This window comes from Girardinichthys multiradiatus, chromosome 9, assembly GCF_021462225.1.
Source record: "Girardinichthys multiradiatus isolate DD_20200921_A chromosome 9, DD_fGirMul_XY1, whole genome shotgun sequence".
Taxonomy (NCBI): Eukaryota; Metazoa; Chordata; class Actinopteri; order Cyprinodontiformes; family Goodeidae; genus Girardinichthys; species Girardinichthys multiradiatus.
Genome location: NC_061802.1, coordinates 10,276,228 through 10,296,856, shown reverse-complemented (window position 1 = coordinate 10,296,856; position 20,629 = coordinate 10,276,228). Strand labels below are relative to the sequence as shown.

General features: G+C 39.6%; 2 protein-coding genes across 2 annotated transcripts in view; one reads left to right on the top strand and one right to left on the bottom strand.

The window, feature by feature from the left end:
- Nucleotides 1–7,389: 7,389 nt before the first annotated feature.
- Nucleotides 7,390–13,889, top strand: arpc5b (actin related protein 2/3 complex, subunit 5B). Its single transcript, XM_047374372.1, has 4 exons — nucleotides 7,390–7,691; nucleotides 10,314–10,386; nucleotides 10,974–11,150; nucleotides 12,173–13,889. Exons 1-4 carry the CDS (start codon nucleotides 7,552–7,554, stop codon nucleotides 12,233–12,235), a joined length of 453 nt encoding a protein of 150 aa, XP_047230328.1. The 5' UTR covers nucleotides 7,390–7,551; the 3' UTR covers nucleotides 12,236–13,889.
- The window catches only part of hmcn1 (hemicentin 1), a 142,618-nt gene continuing 135,873 nt past the window's right edge, over nucleotides 13,885–20,629 (bottom strand). The window contains exons 104-107 of the mRNA XM_047374373.1: nucleotides 20,161–20,529; nucleotides 19,899–20,018; nucleotides 19,618–19,744; nucleotides 13,885–15,946 (exon numbers count right to left, since the gene is read on the bottom strand). Of these exons, the coding sequence (XP_047230329.1) occupies nucleotides 15,580–15,946; nucleotides 19,618–19,744; nucleotides 19,899–20,018; nucleotides 20,161–20,529 (983 nt within the window). The 3' untranslated portion in view covers nucleotides 13,885–15,579. The remainder of the gene's footprint in view (nucleotides 15,947–19,617; nucleotides 19,745–19,898; nucleotides 20,019–20,160; nucleotides 20,530–20,629) is intronic.

The window sequence follows — 20,629 nt, the reverse complement described above, 5'->3', positions numbered from 1 at the left end:
GTAATTCAATTTTAGACTCATCTGTCCAAAGAACAACAAGAAACAATACAAAAATGACAAAAACAATGCAAAATTGTTTATGTAATAATATTTAAAACACACAGTACGGTTCTGTCCTCAAGGACCTAAAAGCAGCACATGCACTAACATAAGCAGAGAGCATGATGCTACTGCTATTAAAACAATGGCCAGGATGTCATATCAACACACAACAAATTCATGTCTAAAATAAAGTTTGTCAGTTTAGCGTTATTTGCAGCTTACAGCTTTGCTGTGTTTGTCATTTTCATAGATAGAAGGAACTGACCCCTTAGTCAGATTTAGTCTTTCAGCAAATCCTTCTTGGTACTTGCGGAGGTTGCTGAAGAACTTGTCCTTGAAGTGCTTCACTCAGACGATGAGGAACTTCCCCATGGGAACATTTCCATGAAAATAAATTGTAATCAGGGACTTTGAAGAGGTTCTGATGCTGGGGAGACGGTGTAATGAATTGTGTGGGTTAATATAATCAACAACCGAACATTTAGACCTTTCCACTTGCAGGTTGGCAAACCAGATGCAAACCAGTTTAAAACTCAGAGAAGAAAAATATATCAACCATAAAAAATGGCAGACTGCAGAGTACTGTTTGAGCTGCTGACTGTTATGAATAAAACAGTGGTTCTCCAACAACGTTCCCATTTTCTACTCTATTTTAAAGTAGGGAATGTTGGAATACATGCCCATGTTGTTGAGTTTCAAAGAACATATCGCCTTCTAGTGGCGTGGCAGGGAATTTACACCGTTAAAACGTAGTTGTGTTAACAGAAACGGTAAAAAACGATTCCGTTTTCAGTGGATTGTTGTCATGTAAACAGGGCCTCAGTTGCATTTCTTTAAAAGAATTGCTTGGAAACAATAAATGTTTCACCTGTGATTTTGTAAAAAATTATGTTTTATTAACGTGCCTTGAACAAAGGTTACATTTTTCTAAATTATTCAGTGTGAGACTATGATACTGCAGTAAGAGATGAGTTTCTATTTGAAGGCTTTTGTACATCTTTATCAGGGGTGCCTGATAAGTGTGAGGGTGCTGTATCATACCTGAAATATATTAATTGTACATGTTAATATACAATAATACAAATTTATGACAGCCTTAAAATAGTATTTAAACTGATCAGCTAGCAAAGAGCTGCTAAACTCTTGACACACAGTAGATTTACTGAAGGGTGACGAGGTTTGTCCAATTTTCACCTCATCTCTTCACCTCTTGTCCACTTTCCTTAACTTTCTTTTCTTTTTTTACATGTGTCCTGTCGCAGCATTTCAGGCATACCATTTAGAGAAGCTGGTTCCCTACATGTGCCAGGACAGATGTGCTCTACAAAAAGGATATCTCCTAATTGCTTTTTTTATTTATGTTTCACACAGCGTCCCAACTATATTGGAATTGAGATTGTATTTTGCAAAGACGTACGTGGGAAAAACTTTAATAAGCCGGTAGAGACATACTCCAAAAGACCTGAAGCTGTACCTTTTAAATATTATTCTTGTTTTATCCATATTCAGAAGGCTTACAGTAGACGGTAACTTAAAGATCAGTCTGATAACAGAGAGAGCCAGCCGCAGTCCCGCCCAAATCAAGGGCCTGCTCCAACACAGCACTCACGAAATCATTACATTCCCCAATGAAGTCATCATTCAGGAGGAATATTTTCCGCATGCGATGGTACTAATTATGTGATGATCATCTCAGTGAGCCCAAGCTCAGAGACGGAAGCACCTGTCGCTTTCAGATCTGCTTAAGCACCAAAAACGTGAGCAGGTTTCAATTCAGTTCAAGGTGGTCTCAAAGCAGATTGTTGCATTACAAAGGGGAAAAAAAAATATCCCAGCCACATCATTATTCCAAAGCTTTATCTAACTTGCATGCTTACCAAAAGGCCATGTGTGTGCTTCCATCCTCACCTTCTGATGCTCTGAGTCATTTCAACAGACAAGTTGGGGCACAACCACACAAAGACCAGAGCCAGGACACTCATGACCAATGCACGCAAGGTGGTATGTGCGTGCCTGTGTGAGTGCGTTTGAGTGTGGGAGGGAGTGGAGGAAAAGAAAGTGTTTGTGCATGACTATTGTTCAGTTCACAGGGATGCATGAGAGCAATGAATGATCAGTGAGTTTGTTTTAAGGATGGTGCTAAATGCGATTCTCCTTCTGTTATTTCTGTTCCAGTTGTACCGTTACCCTCATTCTTGTGTAGGAAAGTCCAGTGAGCAACACAAGTACTTATGCATGTTAATAGAAACGGGATCAGTCTATGTTATCATTTCTCCTCCTGAGGCAAAGGGTCAGCAGTCTAGACAGGGAGATTCCGCTTCAAACAAAAAACCATGATTAAAGCAAAGGTGTGTCCCTCCTCTTTTATGCACTTCCCAGAAGAGGCTTGTGTGTTATGAAGTACTTTCTCTTGGTAACAGTTTTGTGTCAGTAAGTTGTTTTCCCTAGAAACATTACAAGATCCCAAAATGTTTAAAAGTGCCAGAGGTTTTTTTTTTTCCCCTTTCTCTGTTTTAGTTTGAGTAAAGATTGCTTAGTTAGAGTGTAATAGCAGCACGCAGAGTTTGAATCAAAACTGTTTTATTAACGTGCAACCAGATGAATCATGCAAACCCTGTCATCATGTCGCTAGTGTGGTCTGCACTGTTGGTTTAACACAGTTAATAAAAACTTCCATTGTATGTACAGTAGTGGAGTGGTCAGAAGGCACGCTGACTCAGCACTCACACACAGGGGGACATTCCAGAACATTTCTAAATTTCATCACTACACCACATCCACATCTGGGTGCTATTACACTATAATCTCTGCTGATCTCATGTGAAATATATGCACAAGGTAGACGCATTCACTGATCTCAGTTTGTTATCATGTGTCTTGGTAAATCTGAGACAGAAACATTAGTCCTGGGCCAAATTTACCTCCTCTTGCTCTTTTTGTTGCTTACAAATGTGTACTCAGACTGAATGTCAAAGTAAATTATCTTCTGTGCTCAAATGGTGGGAATTTTTGGTATAAAGCAGATACTGAGTTGCACAGTCAAATTAGGGTTGTTGGAGCAGTGAAAAGACAATTACTTTATAAGAAACATGACGGTTATATTATAGATTGAATTATGATTTATTTATTTTAATTCTTCTGTTAAATGAATCATTATCATTATTATCCCATTCCATTATCTCATTCCATCACGGGACAACTCAAGGATACACAGAACAGAACTAAGCAACTAACTACATAGATAAATAAATACATATAAGTAGAGGTCACAGAGGAAGCTCTACTAGACTTCTGATTTTGGGATTAAATAACAACACACCCTGAAAGCATAGGTGGGTAGTAATGAGCTACATGCAATTGAGTAAAGTTTTGATAAGAATGTAGAAGATACGTTTTACTCTGCAATATGTTTTACCTCAACTTAAGTAGTATTATGTTGAAGTAATGCATTTTTTGGCTACTCTACCCACCTTGGGTTATGTTACAAAGTGAAGAACAAGCCTGTTTTACCCAAACACACAGCCACACAGTATGTGGTAAACTTGTCAAGAAACTGTCTAAAAAGATTTATAAAAGTAATATTATAACAAACCTTTATCACTCTATGTGATTCTGCTGTTCCTTTTGGCCAATGATTGTTGGAAAAGCCTTTGACAATGCTAAATCACTGCTCTGTAGTGCTCCTGTGCTTGATTCTTCATGGGGTTCAGATCAGGCCAGTTTGCTGACCAGTGAAGAACAGTACAACATGGTCATTGAACCAGCTTTTGGTAGCTTTGGCTGTTTTCTGCAGGTACCAAGTCCTGCTGGAAAATGAAATCAGCATTTTCATAAAGCTTGTCAGCAAAAACATGAACTGCTCTGGTAGATGGCTACGAAGACTGTGGACTTCAGAAAACACAGTGGACCAACACAAGAAGATGAAATGGCATCCTAAATCATCACTTACTGTGGGAACTTCACACTGGACCTCAAGCAATGTGGATTTTGTGCCTCTCTACCCCTAAATTCTTGAATGGATTCTGCTTGACAATCGTTTCAAGGCTGTTCCTTCCACTCAGCTTTTTATGAATATGTGTGGATACAGCACTCAGTGAACATCAAGATTTTTTAGCAATGAAATTTGTGGTTAACGATTGCCTTTTTGGGCATCTGTCAAGTCAGCAGTATTGGCAAAAATATGGCTATTACATGACATTTTATACTGTAAAATTAGTTTTTTTATAAGTGTTATATAATATTCAAATGTTCTGAGACATTTAATTTTTATCTGTAGTTATATCTGTAAACTTTAAAAAAATTACAATAAATAAAGACTGTAAGTATTTCACTCTATGTCTAATGAATCTTTCTATGACTTGTACTTTCTGAAATGAGTGACAAAAAATACCGAACTTTTTCACGGTATTCAAATATTTTTAGATGTCCCTTTACAAATTTTGCTTGCTCTGGTTCACCAGCTGTTGCTTCATTTTTTAGGTTTGTGCGCCCTCTAGCGTCACGTGTATAAATTTACATTTCATTCCTGAGTTATCAGAAATATTAGCTTCATCTAAACCTTCAACTTGTATGTTAGACCCAATCCCAACCAAATTATTTAAGGAAGTGTTCCCTCTGATTACCAGCCCCATTTTAGATATGATTAATCTATCTTTAGTAAATGGATATGTACCACAGGCTTTTAAGTTAGCTGTAATTAAACCTTTACTTAAGAAACCTTCGCTTGATCGAGATCATTTAATAAATTACAGACCTATATCCAATCTTCCATTCTTATCTAAAATTCTTGAGAAAATAGTTGCCAATCAAATGTGTGAACATTTACACAGCAATGACCTGTTTGAAGAGTTTCAGTCAGGTTTCAGAGCTCAGTGAAAAAGCTCTGCTGAAAGTCACTAATGATATTCTTATGGCCTCAGATAATGGACTTGTGTCTGTACTGGTTCTGTTAGATCTCAGTGCTGCATTTGATACAGTCGATCATAATATTCTCTTAAAAGTCTGGAATATGCTGTAGGGATCAGGTGAACAGCGCTAGGCTGGTTTAAATCTTATCTGTCTGACAGATTCCAGTTTGTTCATGTAAATGATAAATCATCTTTAAACTCCAGGGTTAATTGTGGAGTACCACAAGGTTCAGTACTTGGACCAATTCTCTTTACTATATATATGCTTCCAATAGGTCAAATTATCAGGCAGCATAGGATAAATTTTCACTGTTACGCTGATGATACTCAGCTTTACTTATCCATAAATCCTTATGAACCCAACCAGTCAGATATACTACAAGCATGTCTTGAAGATATAAAAACTTGGATGACTTTAACAGAAGTTGTCATCTTTGGACCGGAGTCTTTGAAAAAGAAACTGCTTAGTCAATCACTTAACCTGGAAGGCATTAAATTGACCTCCGGTAATACAGTAAAAAACCTTGGTGTTACTTTTGACCAGGACATGTCATTTAAATCCCATATTAAACAGGTTTCTAGGATTTCCTTCTTTCACCTCCGGAACATTGCCAAAATTAGAAATATCCTGTCCAGGAGTGACGCTAAAAAACTAGTCCATGCATTTGTTACTTCAAGGCTGGACTATTGTAATTCTTTACTATCAGGATGTCCACAAAATGTAGTTAAAAGCCTTCAGCTGATTCAAAATGCTGCAGCAAGAGTTCTGATGAAAATTAAAAAGAGAGATCATATTTCTCCTATTTTAGCTTCCCTTCATTGGCTCCCTGTTAAATCCAGAATAGAATTTAAAACTCTCCTCCTCACATATAAAGCCCTTAATGATCTAGCTCCATCATACATCAGAGATCTGATTGTTCCATATGTTCCTAACAGAGCACTTCGTTCTCAGACTGCAGGTTTACTGGTTGTTCCTAGAGTCTCTAGAAGTAGAATGGGAGGCAGATCCTTTAGTTATCAGGCTCCTCTCCTGTGGAACCAGCTCCCAGTTTTAGTCCGTGAGGCAGACACCCTGTCTACTTTTAAGGCTAGGCTTAAAACTTTCCTTTTTGATAAAGCTTATAGTTAGAGTGGCTTAGGTTATCCTGAGCTTATCCTTATTTTTTACCTCCGCCTTCCTCCCTCCCTGTTGGTTGGAGTAAGGGGAGTCAGGTTTAGCCAAAACCGGCTCAGTTATGGTTGAGGTCCAAACACACCCTCCATTTCTGCTACCTGTATGACCCCTTCTCTTTTCCAATGGTTATAATCAGTCTGACAGAGGGAGGTATCCCAATCATTGTGGTTTTTAGTATAACAATGACCATCAGTGGGACCCTTTGTGGGGTTCCTTGAGACGACATTGTTGTAAATAAGCGCCGTTTAACTAAATAATCTGAACTGAAACTATCTGTGTAGTTATGCTGCTATAGGCTTAGGCTGCTGGAGGACATAACGACCACTTTCACCCTCTTCGCTACATTCTCACACTACTCTCCAATTTTGCATTATTTGCTGTTTTTTCAGCTTCTAACTTTGTTCTCTCTCTTTTCTCTTCCTAGAAGCTACACCTGGCCTGGCTCTGTGTCTACCTGTGATACCTTTCTTTAAAGGGGCATCGTCCGAGCTTCTGCTGGCAACAACTTAATGCTCACCCTTTACTGATGATCCACATGGCCCTGTCTTTTAGTGTTTAACCCTTTCTCTCTCCTAGACATGGCGATTGACTGAGCTTTTACTGTAACTAATTATATGTGCTCTCTTTCAGACTCTAACCTTGAAAACTGGCTCAGAGTTCATCTGTTCTTTCTTTCTAGGTGAAACAACTAAAGGAGCTACATCCATTAACATTTACTTTTCCTTCCCATAGAAAGGACTCCTGGATCAGTGCTTCTGTGTTCTCTTTGTGTCTCTGCTCTGTTCTTTCTCTCAAACCCCCAGTCGGTCGTGGCAGATGGCCGCTCACACTGAGCCTGGTTCTGCTGGAGGTTTCTTCATGTTAAAAGGGAGTTTTTCCTCTCCGCTGTCACTACATGCATGCTCAGTATGAGGGATTGCTGCAAAGTCAACGCCAGTGACTGTCCACTGTCTCTACATGTTCATCCAGGAGGAGGGAATGCTGCAAGTCACTGACTGGATGCAATCTGCTGGGTTTCCTTAGACAGAAAAACGTTTTATCCAATTTGAATAAATAACTGAATCTGACTGCACTGTTCAATGGTTAGGATTAATTGGAATGTATGTACCTGACTTTTATGAAGTGCCTTGAGACAACATGTGTTGTGAATTGGCGCTATATAAATAAAAATAAATAAATGAAATAAATAAAATACATCCTTTCCGCTTTTAGCCACCTGCTTTGGCCGTTAGGCGGCGATAGCGAGTAAACCGAATCCGACAAACACATCACAGGCAAGAAGAGGAAGCAGCTAGGAAGTTGTCTGCCTTCCTGACAGCCGCGAGAAGGAAAGTAAAAAAAAAAAACAACCCAAAAAACAAAAAGGCCAAATTGGAGCTCACCTGTTCCCCTTTTGATTCAAAGCAGCACATTTAAATAGCATCAGATATGTCGAAGAACACAGTTTCCGCCCGCTTCAGGCGAGTGGACGTGGATGAGTACGACGAGAACAAATTTGTGGACGAGGACGACGGCGGAGAAAATCAGCTGGGACCTGACGAGGCAGAGGTGGACGCTCTCATCAGACAATATCCTTTGCATTATAAGCTAGCATGACTGGTACTGGTGGGTTTGTGTTTATTGATAACGGGTTTTCCGTCCATTTCCGTGTTCTGCTGCTGCCCTTATGATCTTATGATGGGTGTTTTGCTAGCAGGCCAATCACTGTCCAGACTTGCCTGACAGTCACATTCCAAGGATGGCTGCTCCAGGTTCAACATACAGTGCCTTTTTCTTTTTTTTTTACATTTTTACATGCACAATCTTGTGTTTTATGTGATAGACCAACACATAGTGGAGCTAAAGTATAAAATGTTAACAAAATGATGCATGGCTTTCAAACTGATTTCCAGTAAAGAATCTGAAAAATGTGGAGTGGAATGGTTTCCAACCCCTTGTTTGCTGCAATCAGAGCTGCAAGTGTTGTATTTTGTAAATCTCTACAAGGTTTTGCACATCTGCTGACAAAGTATTGCCTATTCCTCTCAGTTTAGCTCAAGCTCAGCCATTTGGATGGAGAATGTCTGTGGACACCAAACCTCAAGTGTTGCTACAGAGTCTTTATTAGGTTTAGGTTTGGACATTGCTTTGATCTAAACTAGGGCTGCACAATATCAGGAAAATATTAATTGCAATACTGTTGCTGAAACTACAATGACGACACTGGTCACAAATAATCCACAATTTCCAGAGTCTTCTTTCTGTCTGATTGCAAATCTCTCAGCCACTAAAAATATACATCAAGGGTTGCCACGAAGGACAGCTAGAGTCCATTCAATGGTCCCAAGCTGGGAAACATACAGGTCCTTCTAAAAAAATTAGCATATTGTGATAAAGTTCATTATTTTCCATAATGTCATGATGAAAATTTAACATTCATATATTTTAGATTCATTGCACACTAACTGAAATATTTCAGGTGTTTTATTGTCTTAATACGGATGATTTTGGCATACAGCTCATGAAAACCCAAAATTCCTATCTCACAAAATTAGCATATCATTAAAAGGGTCTCTAAACGAGCTATGAACCTAATCATCTGAATCAACGAGTTAACTCTAAACACCTGCAAAAGATTCCTGAGGCCTTTAAAACTCCCAGCCTGGTTCATCACTCAAAACCCCAATCATGGGTAAGACTGCCGACCTGACTGCTGTCCAGAAGGGAGCTATGAACCTAATCATCTGAATCAACGAGTTAACTCTAAACACCTGCAAAAGATTCCTGAGGCCTTTAAAACTCCCAGCCTGGTTCATCACTCAAAACCCCAATCATGGGTAAGACTGCCGACCTGACTGCTGTCCAGAAGGCCACTATTGACACCCTCAAGCAAGAGGGTAAGACACAGAAAGAAATTTCTGAACGAATAGGCTGTTCCCAGAGTGCTGTATCAAGGCACCTCAGTAGGAAGTCTGTGGGAAGGAAAAAGTGTGGCAGAAAACGCTGCACAACGAGAAGAGGTGACCGGATCCTGAGGAAGATTGTGGAGAAGGGCCAATTCCAGACCTTGGGGGACCTGCGGAAGCAGTGGACTGAGTCTGGAGTAGAAACATCCAGAGCCACCGTGCACAGGCGTGTGCAGGAAATGGGCTACAGGTGCCAGCATTCACCAGGTCAAGCCACTTTTGAACCAGAAACAGCGGCAGAAGCGCCTGACCTGGGCTACAGAGAAGCAGCACTGGACTGTTGCTCAGTGGTCCAAAGTACTTTTTTCGGATGAAAGCAAATTCTGCATGTCATTCGGAAATCAAGGTGCCAGAGTCTGGAGGAAGACTGGGGAGAAGGAAATGCCAAAATGCCAGAAGTCCAGTGTCAAGTACCCACAGTCAGTGATGGTCTGGGGTGCCGTGTCAGCTGCTGGTGTTGGTCCACTGTGTTTTATCAAGGGCAGGGTCAATGCAGCTAGCTATCAGGAGATTTTGGAGCACTTCATGCTTCCATCTGCTGAAAAGCTTTATGGAGATGAAGATTTCATTTTTCAGCACAACCTGGCACCTGCTCACAGTGCCAAAACCACTGGTAAATGGTTTACCGACCATGGTATCACTGTGCTCAATTGGCCTGCCAACTCTCCTGACCTGAAACCCATAGAGAATCTGTGGGATATTGTGAAGAGAACATTGAGAGACTCAAGACCCAACACTCTGGATGAGCTAAAGGCCGCTATCGAAGCATCCTGGGCCTCCATAAGACCTCAGCAGTGCCACAGGCTGATTGCCTCCATGCCACGCCGCATTGAAGCAGTCATTTCTGCAAAAGGATTCCCGACCAAGTATTGAGTGCATAACTGTACATGATTATTTGAAGGTTGACGTTTTTTGTATTAAAAACACTTTTCTTTTATTGGTCGGATGAAATATGCTAATTTTGTGAGATAGGAATTTTGGGTTTTCATGAGCTGTATGCCAAAATCATCCGTATTAAGACAATAAAAGACCTGAAATATTTCAGTTAGTGTGCAATGAATCTAAAATATATGAATGTTAAATTTTCATCATGACATTATGGAAAATAATTAACTTTATCACAATATGCTAATTGTTTGAGAAGGACCTGTATGAAGATCCAGGCCATAGGCTCTCAAGGATCAGAATTGCCCATCTCTAGTCTGGTGTGATGTGCCATGTGTGCATCCTTAACAGTCCATTCACAGCGAATCTCATAGAGGCATTACATGCAGTCCTGAAGAACCCACCCATCAACACAAAAAATCAAAACGTCAAGGTGGGTTGCTTTTTTTAATTTAAACAATTGCTTTTTTTTTTTTTGGTAAACTCTGAAGAGCAGGGGTCTCCAACTCCAGTCCTCAAAGGCATCTGGCCTGCAGCTTTTAGATGCATCACATCCGACAGCTGAATCGAATGGTTGAATGTCCTCTTCAGGGTACCATCAAATTTGGCAGAGGGCTGGTAAGGAGCCATTCATTTGATTCAGGTGTGTTGGAGCAGAGATGCATCTAAAAGCAGTAGGACGGTAGCTCTCAACGACTGCAGCTGGAGAACCCTGTTGTAGAATTAGCACATTTTATCATATTGTTGTGTGCATTAAGACTCAAACACTGACAGTGGTTTGTGTTTTAGTTAAATTATTTGAAACGTTTTTCACTGGAATAATTCAATATAAAGGTTGTTGTAAGGAAAATTGTAGTTTAGTAGATCTTCACAAACTTTGAACTGTTTGGTTTTAAATTCTTCAGTGTACATGTAAAAACAGATTCTAGGTTGGTGTTGACCATGACTTTCAAATATGAGCACCTTGATAGTATCTCAGTTGTGGTAGCTGTTCTGTAAATGCTCCTCTTCCCTGATCAGGATCGAGCTGAAGGCCTAGTGCTGAAGGTGCTCAGTGCCTTTAAGAGCAGTGACATTGAGAAAGCGGTCCAGTCACTTGATAAGAATGGCGTAGACCTGCTGATGAAATACATCTACAAAGGCTTTGAGAAGCCATCAGAGAACAGCAGCGCAGTCCTGCTGCAGTGGCATGAAAAGGTAAATATCCACAATTCATTTTGTAGCCATAAATTGTTGGAAGGATTGTTTTTCAGAAGCAACCTGAGAAACAGGGTTTCTACACAGTCTTGAAAAGTCCTTGGAATGGTTTTTCAAGCCAGTGTAAATTACTGCATCAATGTGGCATGTCATGGAAGCAATCAGCGTAAATTAAAATTTTCCTAGTGGACGAAGGCTGACCTTGGCCTTGATAAAACTTGGTGGAGCATCACTAATAGAAGACATGGCTCCTGAAATCATCACTGACTTTAGAAACTTCACACGGAACATCAAGAAACTTGGATTATGTGCCTCTCCGCTCTTCCTCCCAGACTCTGGGACATTGATTTCTGTAAAGTTAAATACACATTTTACTTTGGACCACTGAACAGCAGTTCAGTCTTTTTTCTGCTTAGCCCAAGTAAGACGCTTCTGACTTTGTCTCTGGTTCAGGAGTGACTCAATATGTGCACACAGTTATGGCCAATGTCTTCAATACGTTTGTGTGTGCTGTCTTCTCTTCGAAACTCTTAAATGGTCATAACTTCACAATTTTCAAGGCTGCATTGATCCCTGTTACTTTTGAATCTTGAAGTTTCAAGAATCTATCAAGTTTTTTTCCTTCCACTTAGCTTTCCTTTAATAAGCTGGCTACAGCACGCGAAACAGCCAGCTTACCTGCAATGCTGACAAGTCACAATTGTTCCCTATTCTGTATGCATAACATAAATTATAAAAATGAAATATCAGTTTTATGTAATATCACATTATCCGCAATACTGAATTTTTTGGTTTTCTTTGTTTGAAAACATAATCATCAAGATTACCAGGAAAAAACTGATGCTTATCACTCTGTGCAATGAATGTAGTTTGTTTCACTTTCTAAGTTTAGTCACTGAACAAAATGAACTTTTCAGTGACATCCAAATTTATTGAGACATGGCTGTAAAATGACGTATTTATAAAGATCTTTCAGTTTTGGTTAAAGTGGAAAACACTGATGTTTGTTCTTGTGTTTACAGGCTCTGGCTGCCGGAGGAGTGGGCAGCATTGTCAGGGTACTGACGGCGAGGAAAACCGTCTAAAAGCAGAGTGGAGAGGCTTGTCACATCACTGACACGCTGCACTGTTCATGTACCAGAAGGCATCGAACCTAAAAGGAAAACCAGATTTTTGTTCGTTTTTACGATGCTGATTTACTTGAGGCAAAAATATAGGACATGAAATGTGGGCCAGCGTGGGTTAAAAGCTGGTTTTCTTTTTCTCTTCTATTTCAGTCATTGGAGCCTAAAATACAGTCCTCACAAGGTGCTAAAAATACCTTCCTACTACATCCATTTGCTGCTTCCTTTCCACCAGTGATGCCCAACTCTAGATCAGTGTTAGTAAAAAGCATGAAGTAATAAGATGTGGTACCTCTGCTGTTCACACACTGCATTTTAGCAAAAACACTGGTGGAACTTCTGTTATGTTAGTCTGCATCAACTCCACATCAGTAGTCACACTTTCACTATTCTTATTTGTTCTCCATTATGTTGGTTTAGCACCAGAGACTGAGTGAATAAAAGCAGTAAATCCTCTGAGAGTAACACTTGAGCTGTGAGCATCTACAGAAAAAGCACATTTGCAAATGGCGGGTGATTATTTGAGCCACGGGGGTTGCCATACACCTTGGGGGAGTGGTAGGGGAGGATTATTACCCACGATGCACCTCATAGTAATCCCACTTTGCAGTTTCCTCACATCCATATGCTCTCCTCTGCTACTGAACAGGGCATTATGCGGCTATATAGTACTGTTTAATAGGAGCCACATTTTCAGGAAACCACATCACAATGAGAATATGTCATCATATTTCAAACTTAATTTACCCTTTAAAAAATTCAATGTTAATCTTTGCTTTAAATGTAATTTCCCTCAGTTTAATCCCCACTCAGTTAAAATTAAAAACAATGCTCAGAGGTTTGATAATAATGCTTTTCTGTTCAAATTTGATTTTTGTTTTGCTGTGTATGTAGAAGGGATTTAATTGAGTGAAAAGTATTTATATTGTTTGCATGATCCAGTTTTTAAAATTTAAATTCATATATTTCATTTCTGTCTTTTCTACTTGTTTTGCAACATTTATCAGTATTTTTTTGTATTACATTTCTAGTTAATTTTATGCCGTAAGTTTTAGAAACCATCCTCACTGACTAGTTCTTTAACAACCACAAACAGCGAGACTAATTAAAGTAAATTTCATAAGATCATGTTTTGTCTGCCTTATGGGGTAGATTACATCGGTTGCCAAATCCTTTATTTTTCTTTAATTTGAATAAAGTAGCCTATTTGATGATTTTTAGCTGAGATGGTGTATAAGATACAAGGTCTGTTGGCCATTTTGACAAGAAGCAACCCCAGCTTCGCTCTTCTGTGATGAAGTATTCAGGTTCAGATTATTGTTTTATTCCGTTTACTCACCCAGTATTTTTACTCTGGTTGATATTTGAACATGGATTATGTTTGAATACTCTAACCAATTATGATGCATCCAACCATTAGATACAGTTTCTAATGCAGTAATAACATGAAGCCAGAGATGTGCTTTCTGTTCTCGTCTGTGATGCTCTTCAAGCCTGGAGGTGAGAAGACGAGGGAGCAAAGTGAACTGATGTGCTAACTGCCTTACTCAAATGTTTCTTTTTTTATGTTTGCTTTTTTTTGGAACAAAAATAAAAGATATGACTTCTGATCATATTTCTGTCTTGTTTTTATTTTGGTTTAAACAATAAACCCACTGTTGTTGATGGTTGTTGGTAAGAAAGAAAAACATGCTACAATCGTCATGTTTGCCTCTTAATCAAGTACAGGATTGAGTTTTTAAATATTTTACTGAATACGAAAACGAAGTATTCTAAACCAGAAGTTATATTTCATTCAATGTCTCTTCGAAGAAGCCACTGAGATGGCTTTGGTTGTGAATTGATAGTACAGTAAAAACTTAAATGAACTTAGCCTGACATTTACAGCAGTTTCAGTATTTCAGTGGTGTTCCACGCTCCACTTAATCTTTCAAAAACCATGTAAGAAAGTTGGCAAAACAAAAAGCAACGCATTTGTGTTGGTGGATTTAACTCCTAACTTGACTGCCCCATAGAGGGTCCCACAAGGCTCCATTCTTAGACCAGTCTTGTTTATTGAAGAACATAACTCCATGTAAGGTGTTTTCTAACCAAGTGGCTGTTTTATTGTATTCTATTGCATGCTTAGAATCTTTATGATTAACTCAATTTTATCTTTCAAAATTATGTTAAAAAGTTGCGGGACCAGAAAGGAATAGTTCATGTTGGCTGGATTAATTCTCACACTTTGGCTGGTTTGTAGAAGTCCCACAGTCCAACTAGTGGTTATGTAAATTTGTCATAATGGTTTACCAGATATCTGTGCAAATTCCAATGTCAATATTTATGCAGATGATACAGTGATGTTTTCACATGCAAAAAATGTCCAATAAGCATTTTACTCTCACATGACTTATAAATTAAAACCCGTATTGTTTTTATTTTCCAATAATGTCTATTATTGAATACAAAAAAGCTGATACGTTTTCTAAACAACTGGAAGTTCCATTATAATTCAATGTCCGAGTGGCGAAGAGCTCCCACTTTTACAAATCATGTTTAAAAAGATTACAAAACAGTTCAATTTCATATTCAAAATATTAAATGGATACATCCACATTTAACAGTTTGTACTGCTAGGGTGATTTCTGCTACAGAAAAATATTTTAATTTTTCAGTGTAGTTTATTACATTTTATCACAAAAACTAATAAAATTAGTAGGAGGTACTGCATCGCAATTTGAGTTAAAACATTATGTACAGGTTAAAATAAAATACATCCTGGTAAAAATTCCTGGAAACAAAAATTATGTCTAATTAACTGCTGATGGAGCAGTTTCCATGATGGCCATAAAACAGAAGAAAGCTCTGGAAATCTCTAATTTCCAATATGAGCACCATGAATCTCCACTGTAGAGACTGAAGTTCAGTTGAATAGGTGTTCAAGGACTTTCCGGTCGATTAATAATATGTAGATGGAATTACACACTGACTATAAGGAAACTGATTTTATAAATACATTTAAATGAGATGAGAAAATGTCAAGACAAAATAAAAAAAACTATAGGATTAGAGAAAATAAAGGATTAGTTTTATCCCTGTTTCCTCAAACAGTCTCATATTCCCTTTAATTTTACATCCATAGATCAGGACTGTATGCACTCACTGTCCTCACACACACACATCAGTCTTTCTTCCAGTCTACATTCTGATGTGGCCACAAGTCCAAAACCCACATCACCATATCACTCTCACCACACTGTTGTTCTGCAAGCTAAAGACGCAGTTCAACCGCACACCTTCATCTCATGTCATTTAAAGTGCTCTCAGTAAGGGTAGGCAGAGACAGCGATGTATACGATGAAGGTCGTCTGGTACTCAATGGCGCCGTCCTCGCTGTAAGAGAGTGCTCGTACCTTCATGCGGTACGTGTGGGGCTCTCGTAGTGGCCGCGTGGTGAACAAAACACCCTTCATGTTCTCGTCTCGCAGGGCGAAAGGTAACGTGATGTCCTCGTCCACCACCTGGAAGGTGGTTCTGGGGTGCATCACGCCATCCTGTGTGTAGGCCACCAACCTGATGAGATCCTGGTTGGCAGCAATGCCAAAGGGAAGAGACAGCAGCTTGTACTCCAGCGCGTATGGACTCAGTGCACACTCCAAGTCGTTTGGTGGGCAGTTCTTCAAGCAGAACCTACAAAGTGAAAACCAAGCTTTGATTAAATGCTTGCTGTAGGATGAAATTAGTTATGACTTTGCTGTGAGCCAGATTTGGCTTATTAAGTGATCAAACAGCTTGCTTGTATGTTAAAATAATTCTAGGTTTTAAATTTGTTGTCTTTGTTGTTGATTTAATATCTGAGGAAGATGTAAATAGGCTCTTTCAGCATCAGAAGACCAGGAAAGCTCCAGGATCTGACAATGTCTCCCCTTCATGCCTGAGAACCTGATCAATTAGCCCCCATCTTCACTCAGATCTTTAACAAGTCTCTGGAGCTGCACCATCCCAGTCCCCCAGAAAAGCACCATCCCAGTCCCCCAGAAAAGCACCATCACAGGGTCAACTAACTACGGACCTGTCGCCTTGATGTTTGTGGTCATAAAATCCTTTGAGCAACTGGTGTTTAAACATCTAAAGGACATCACAGGCCTCTGCTGGACCCCCTGCAGTGTGTTTATCACGCAAGCCTATCAGCAGATGATGCATTCAATTTGGGACTGCACTTCATCCTGCCCCTACTAGACCACCCAGGGATGTATGCCAGAATCTTGTTTGTAGATCCCGATCATCGGTGCTGACCTTCCCTCCATCCTGGACCTGTACAGGTCTAGGGTCAGGAAAAGGGCAGCCAACATCTCTGCAGACCCCACACATCCTGGACGCAAACTGTTAAGACTTTTACCTTCAGGTTTGTGCTCCAGAGTGCCATATACAAAAACAACCCACCACAGTGAAATTTTTTTCCCACAGGCTCTCTCTCCGACAGTCTTTAAAGATCCCAAATAACGGGTGCTGATTTTTGCATACTATAAATAAATTGCATGTTCAATAAGTGGGCGTGTTGCATGCGATTTTCAAAGGTTGTGCGTGCAATAGAAAACATGTGCAGACGGCCCTATTTAAATGAGATAATTGCATGTGGAACAAGAAGAAAAAGCAAACAGATCCTCTGCTGTGTTGTTAAAAATATGCAGGGATTGTTACGCTGCATCATTATAAATGATCCAGTTGCTGATTTTTTCCTTTTGTTCCATTCGGCCCTTGCTTTTCTGGACAGTTACAATTAGTTAACTTTTGTTGTGCTACTCACAGCAGGTTTGTCATCTGCCCTGACGAGATTATTTCTCTTATCTTAGTTGATGTAACTCGCAACAAATTGGCCAATCAATATTAATAGTATAAAAGACAAATATGTCTGTTAATTAATTTGTCTCCCTTGATCTTTTAACTCTTTTCAGAGACTCACCGGGTTCTGTTTTTTTTATTTTTTTTAGAGTATGTGTTTGAAGAGTTCGGAGTTTATCATAAACAGCCCCGATATTTAAGCCTGATCGTAAATTAGCAACATAAAAAGAGATTATTGTAGGAGTTGGCAATCTATATGATATAGCTTTGCTTATTTTAAAACATAGAGTCACATAACTGTCCTGCAAAAAAGTTAATTTGAACATTTATGTACGTAAAAATAAATTTTCCAATGATTTTACAAAATTCATTTTGTTTTTCCAATATGTTTTTGGTAACTGAATAAACAAAACCCTCCCATGGCCTATATTCACATTTAAACAACGTAGTCAAACTGATCCAGCTCCGATTGCCCTGCAATGACATGACGTTACTGTCAATGCAATGTGTTTGGTGACAAGGTTAAAGCATACACTGTCTTTGTCACCACATGGAAAACCTGCCTTAAATTAGTGATTTTTCACCTGCCAAGAAGTGATTTTAGAATCCAGGTTGCAAATGAAGGATTTAATCTGCCTTATAATGTCTTTCCTATTAATTATATTATCAAAGCACCGTGGGTTTTTTGCATTATTGATCAGCTATGTGCGCATTTTACCATGATCAGGTTTGTGTGCGTTCAGCAGATGATCACTGACAGCGATCTTACGCTGGAATGATGTTGAATGAAGTGTTGCAAGGAGTTTTACCATAGGAGAAATTTCATGGCTTTTTGTGATTGGCTCCAAATCAGATCTTAGATAATCCTACATAGAATCCTCTGTTCTCATCTATTTTTAATATTTTTATTTTTGACAACCCAAATTTGTCGACACATGTGAAGAAGATTCTCTCTCGCTGTCATCTGTCATTCTATCTCTGCCTCCTTCTGGCCAAAGTGACAGCAGACATTTTTGCGTCCCAGTTAGCACCTGCATTTCAAACGTAGCAAATCCATATGCAAAGATTGCGCCCGCAAACCGTTTCAGGTTTTGAAAATTGCATTGCGGGTGGTAAGGGATGACATTTGCATGTCCTCCTCCCATGAATTTGAGCGTTTGGATCATTATCATATGTTTTGCATATTCATAAAGGCAGACACGATAAAAGGTTTGCGCCCGCATTTCCGCTGAGTTTACACACGCAATGCGATTACCACCTGACGCAAAGAGGTTTGCATGTGGTTTTGCACACTCAAATATTTTGAAGGTCAGGCCCTTTATATATACATATTCACACAAAAACAAACAAAAACAAAAAAGACTTATATTTTCCTTCTTACATATTTGCATTTAAAAATGTGTTCATTGAAAAAGAAAGTGGCACCGAAGTTAGATACTATGTTTATGTGCACAGACTTGGCGAAATAAGTTGATTCTGCTTCTGGTGTATTTGTATTCAGCCCTTGTGAGTCAATACTTTATAGAACTAACCTTCTGCGCAGTTAAAGCAGTTCACCTGTCCCTGTTGAGGAGAATAACCACACAGCAATGATGTGACATTGCTATTTTCATAAAAAAAATGTTTTATTTTGGTCACATCAAATCAGAGCCCATTCTTCCATGTTGCTGTGTCTTCTACATGGCTATTGACGAACTGCAATTGGGACTTCTTATAGCTACTTTCTTGCCACTCTTCCATAAAATACAGAAGTGTGGCATGCACCATTGACAATTGCCCTGACCCTGTAGACTCGGTGGATTTGCAATTGTGTCATCCACTTGACATTTTGGGACGATGGGTTGAACAATGTACGGCGTGAAATGTCCAAAGGTTGGGATGCTGTTTAAAAACTTAACTGTAATTGAAACTTCTCCACGTTATTCCTGATCTGTCTGCTGTGTTCCTTGGTCTTTATGATGCTGTTTTTTCCACCAATGTTCTCTAATAACTCTGAGCCCTACACAGAACTGCTGTATTTATACTGAGCTGAACAGTTTTATTAATCACTCACAGCTGGAATTCATCTATTTTTATGTGACTTCTGAAGGCAAATGGTTGAGCTAGATTTTATTTTTAGATACCAGAGTGAAGGGGTGGTTGAATACTACTATTCATGTAATTAAAAAAAAAAAAAATCTCTAAGCCTGGCTCTAATACTCTGTCGTAGAATACAGATGGACACCACACTTTAGATTTTTATTTATAGTTCAAATTTTGTTTTCCTTCCACTTTGTTTTGGTTTATCACAACCCCCCCCCCCCCAAATTCTAATACACTGATGTTTGAAGATGTAATGTGACACATTTTGCAAAGTTCAATAGGTGTTAATATTTTTGCTGTTGGCTAACCGTCCACACAAATCTAGAAACAAATACATTTGCTTAAATGCTTACGCACAACTTTAATAAACCATCTCCATACAGTTTTGCTTTAGTTTCTAGTTGTTGGGGTGTAAATTCATCTCTGTGCATATCTACCCTGTGGCTGGATCCCTCTGGTAGTTTGGAGGACAGGGTGTGTCGATGCACTGGTAACTTCCTCTCGTGTTGAAGCACATCCGATTCGCTCCACACTGGATGTTCTGCTCCAGGCACTCATCTATATCTGTAGATATAGGAAACAGCTCATCATTGTGAGTCAGTCATCTCCTGATGCAGAAGCATTGCTGACTGTTCATTAAAATATGCAACAAGCTTTGAAATGAGTTGCAGAATCTAGATGTGGGTGCAGCAGTTGAGAGAGCGCAGGTAGAAGTCACCTTGACATGCCTTTCCATTAGCCATCAGGTGGTAACCAGTGGGACAGAGACACCGATGGCTCCCTGGTGTATTCACACATTCATGCTGGCAGGTGTGCCTCACTTCACACTCATCAATATCTGTTGGTTCAACACAGAAACACAAAACACATATTTTCTTCTGCATTTATAACAAGTTTAAGCATTAAGCAACATCAAGTCTCTGAGGTTTCTCTGTTAACTCTTCTCCCTCATTGCAGCATTGCCCATTCTACATAGTTACCTAAGCAGTGGCCACCCCTGGACTCAAAACCTTCCTTACAAGCAGGGATATCCTGCCTTGAGGGGGGTTTATGAGCCTCTCTCCGGTTACGGTTCATGTAGTGCCTGCTTGTGGTGGCGGTGAAGGAGTTGTAGCTGTGAGAAGCAAAGCGGTGGTACAGCCGCTGGTTGGGCGTTTGTTCAGGAGAGGAATGAGACGTGCGGTAGCCGTATGAGTAACTTTCGTAGCTGGGGAGACGCTCCAGCCCAGCGCAGGACTTGCCATCTCCCAGCAGGTGGCGTCCTGGTGGGCAGATGCACTTGAAGCTACCAGGAGTGTTGATGCACTGATGGGCACAGGGCTGAGGGAGCCGCTCACACTCATTTATGTCTGCCCTCAGCGCAAAGAAAGACCAGCACCATGAAGAGATGGAAAGGACAAAGTGACAGCAAGAATTTATGGAGGGGAAAGAAAAGAAAGATAATGCACA

Coding starts and splice junctions, on each gene's coding strand:
- arpc5b (XM_047374372.1), top strand. CDS start 7,552: ATGTCGAAGAACACAGTTTCCGCCCGCTTCAGGCGAGTGGACGTGGAT. Junction 7,692..10,313: donor GTGGACGCTCTCATCAGACA/ATATCCTTTGCA, acceptor CAGTCCATTCAC/AGCGAATCTCATAGAGGCAT. Junction 10,387..10,973: donor CAAAAAATCAAAACGTCAAG/GTGGGTTGCTTT, acceptor TTCCCTGATCAG/GATCGAGCTGAAGGCCTAGT.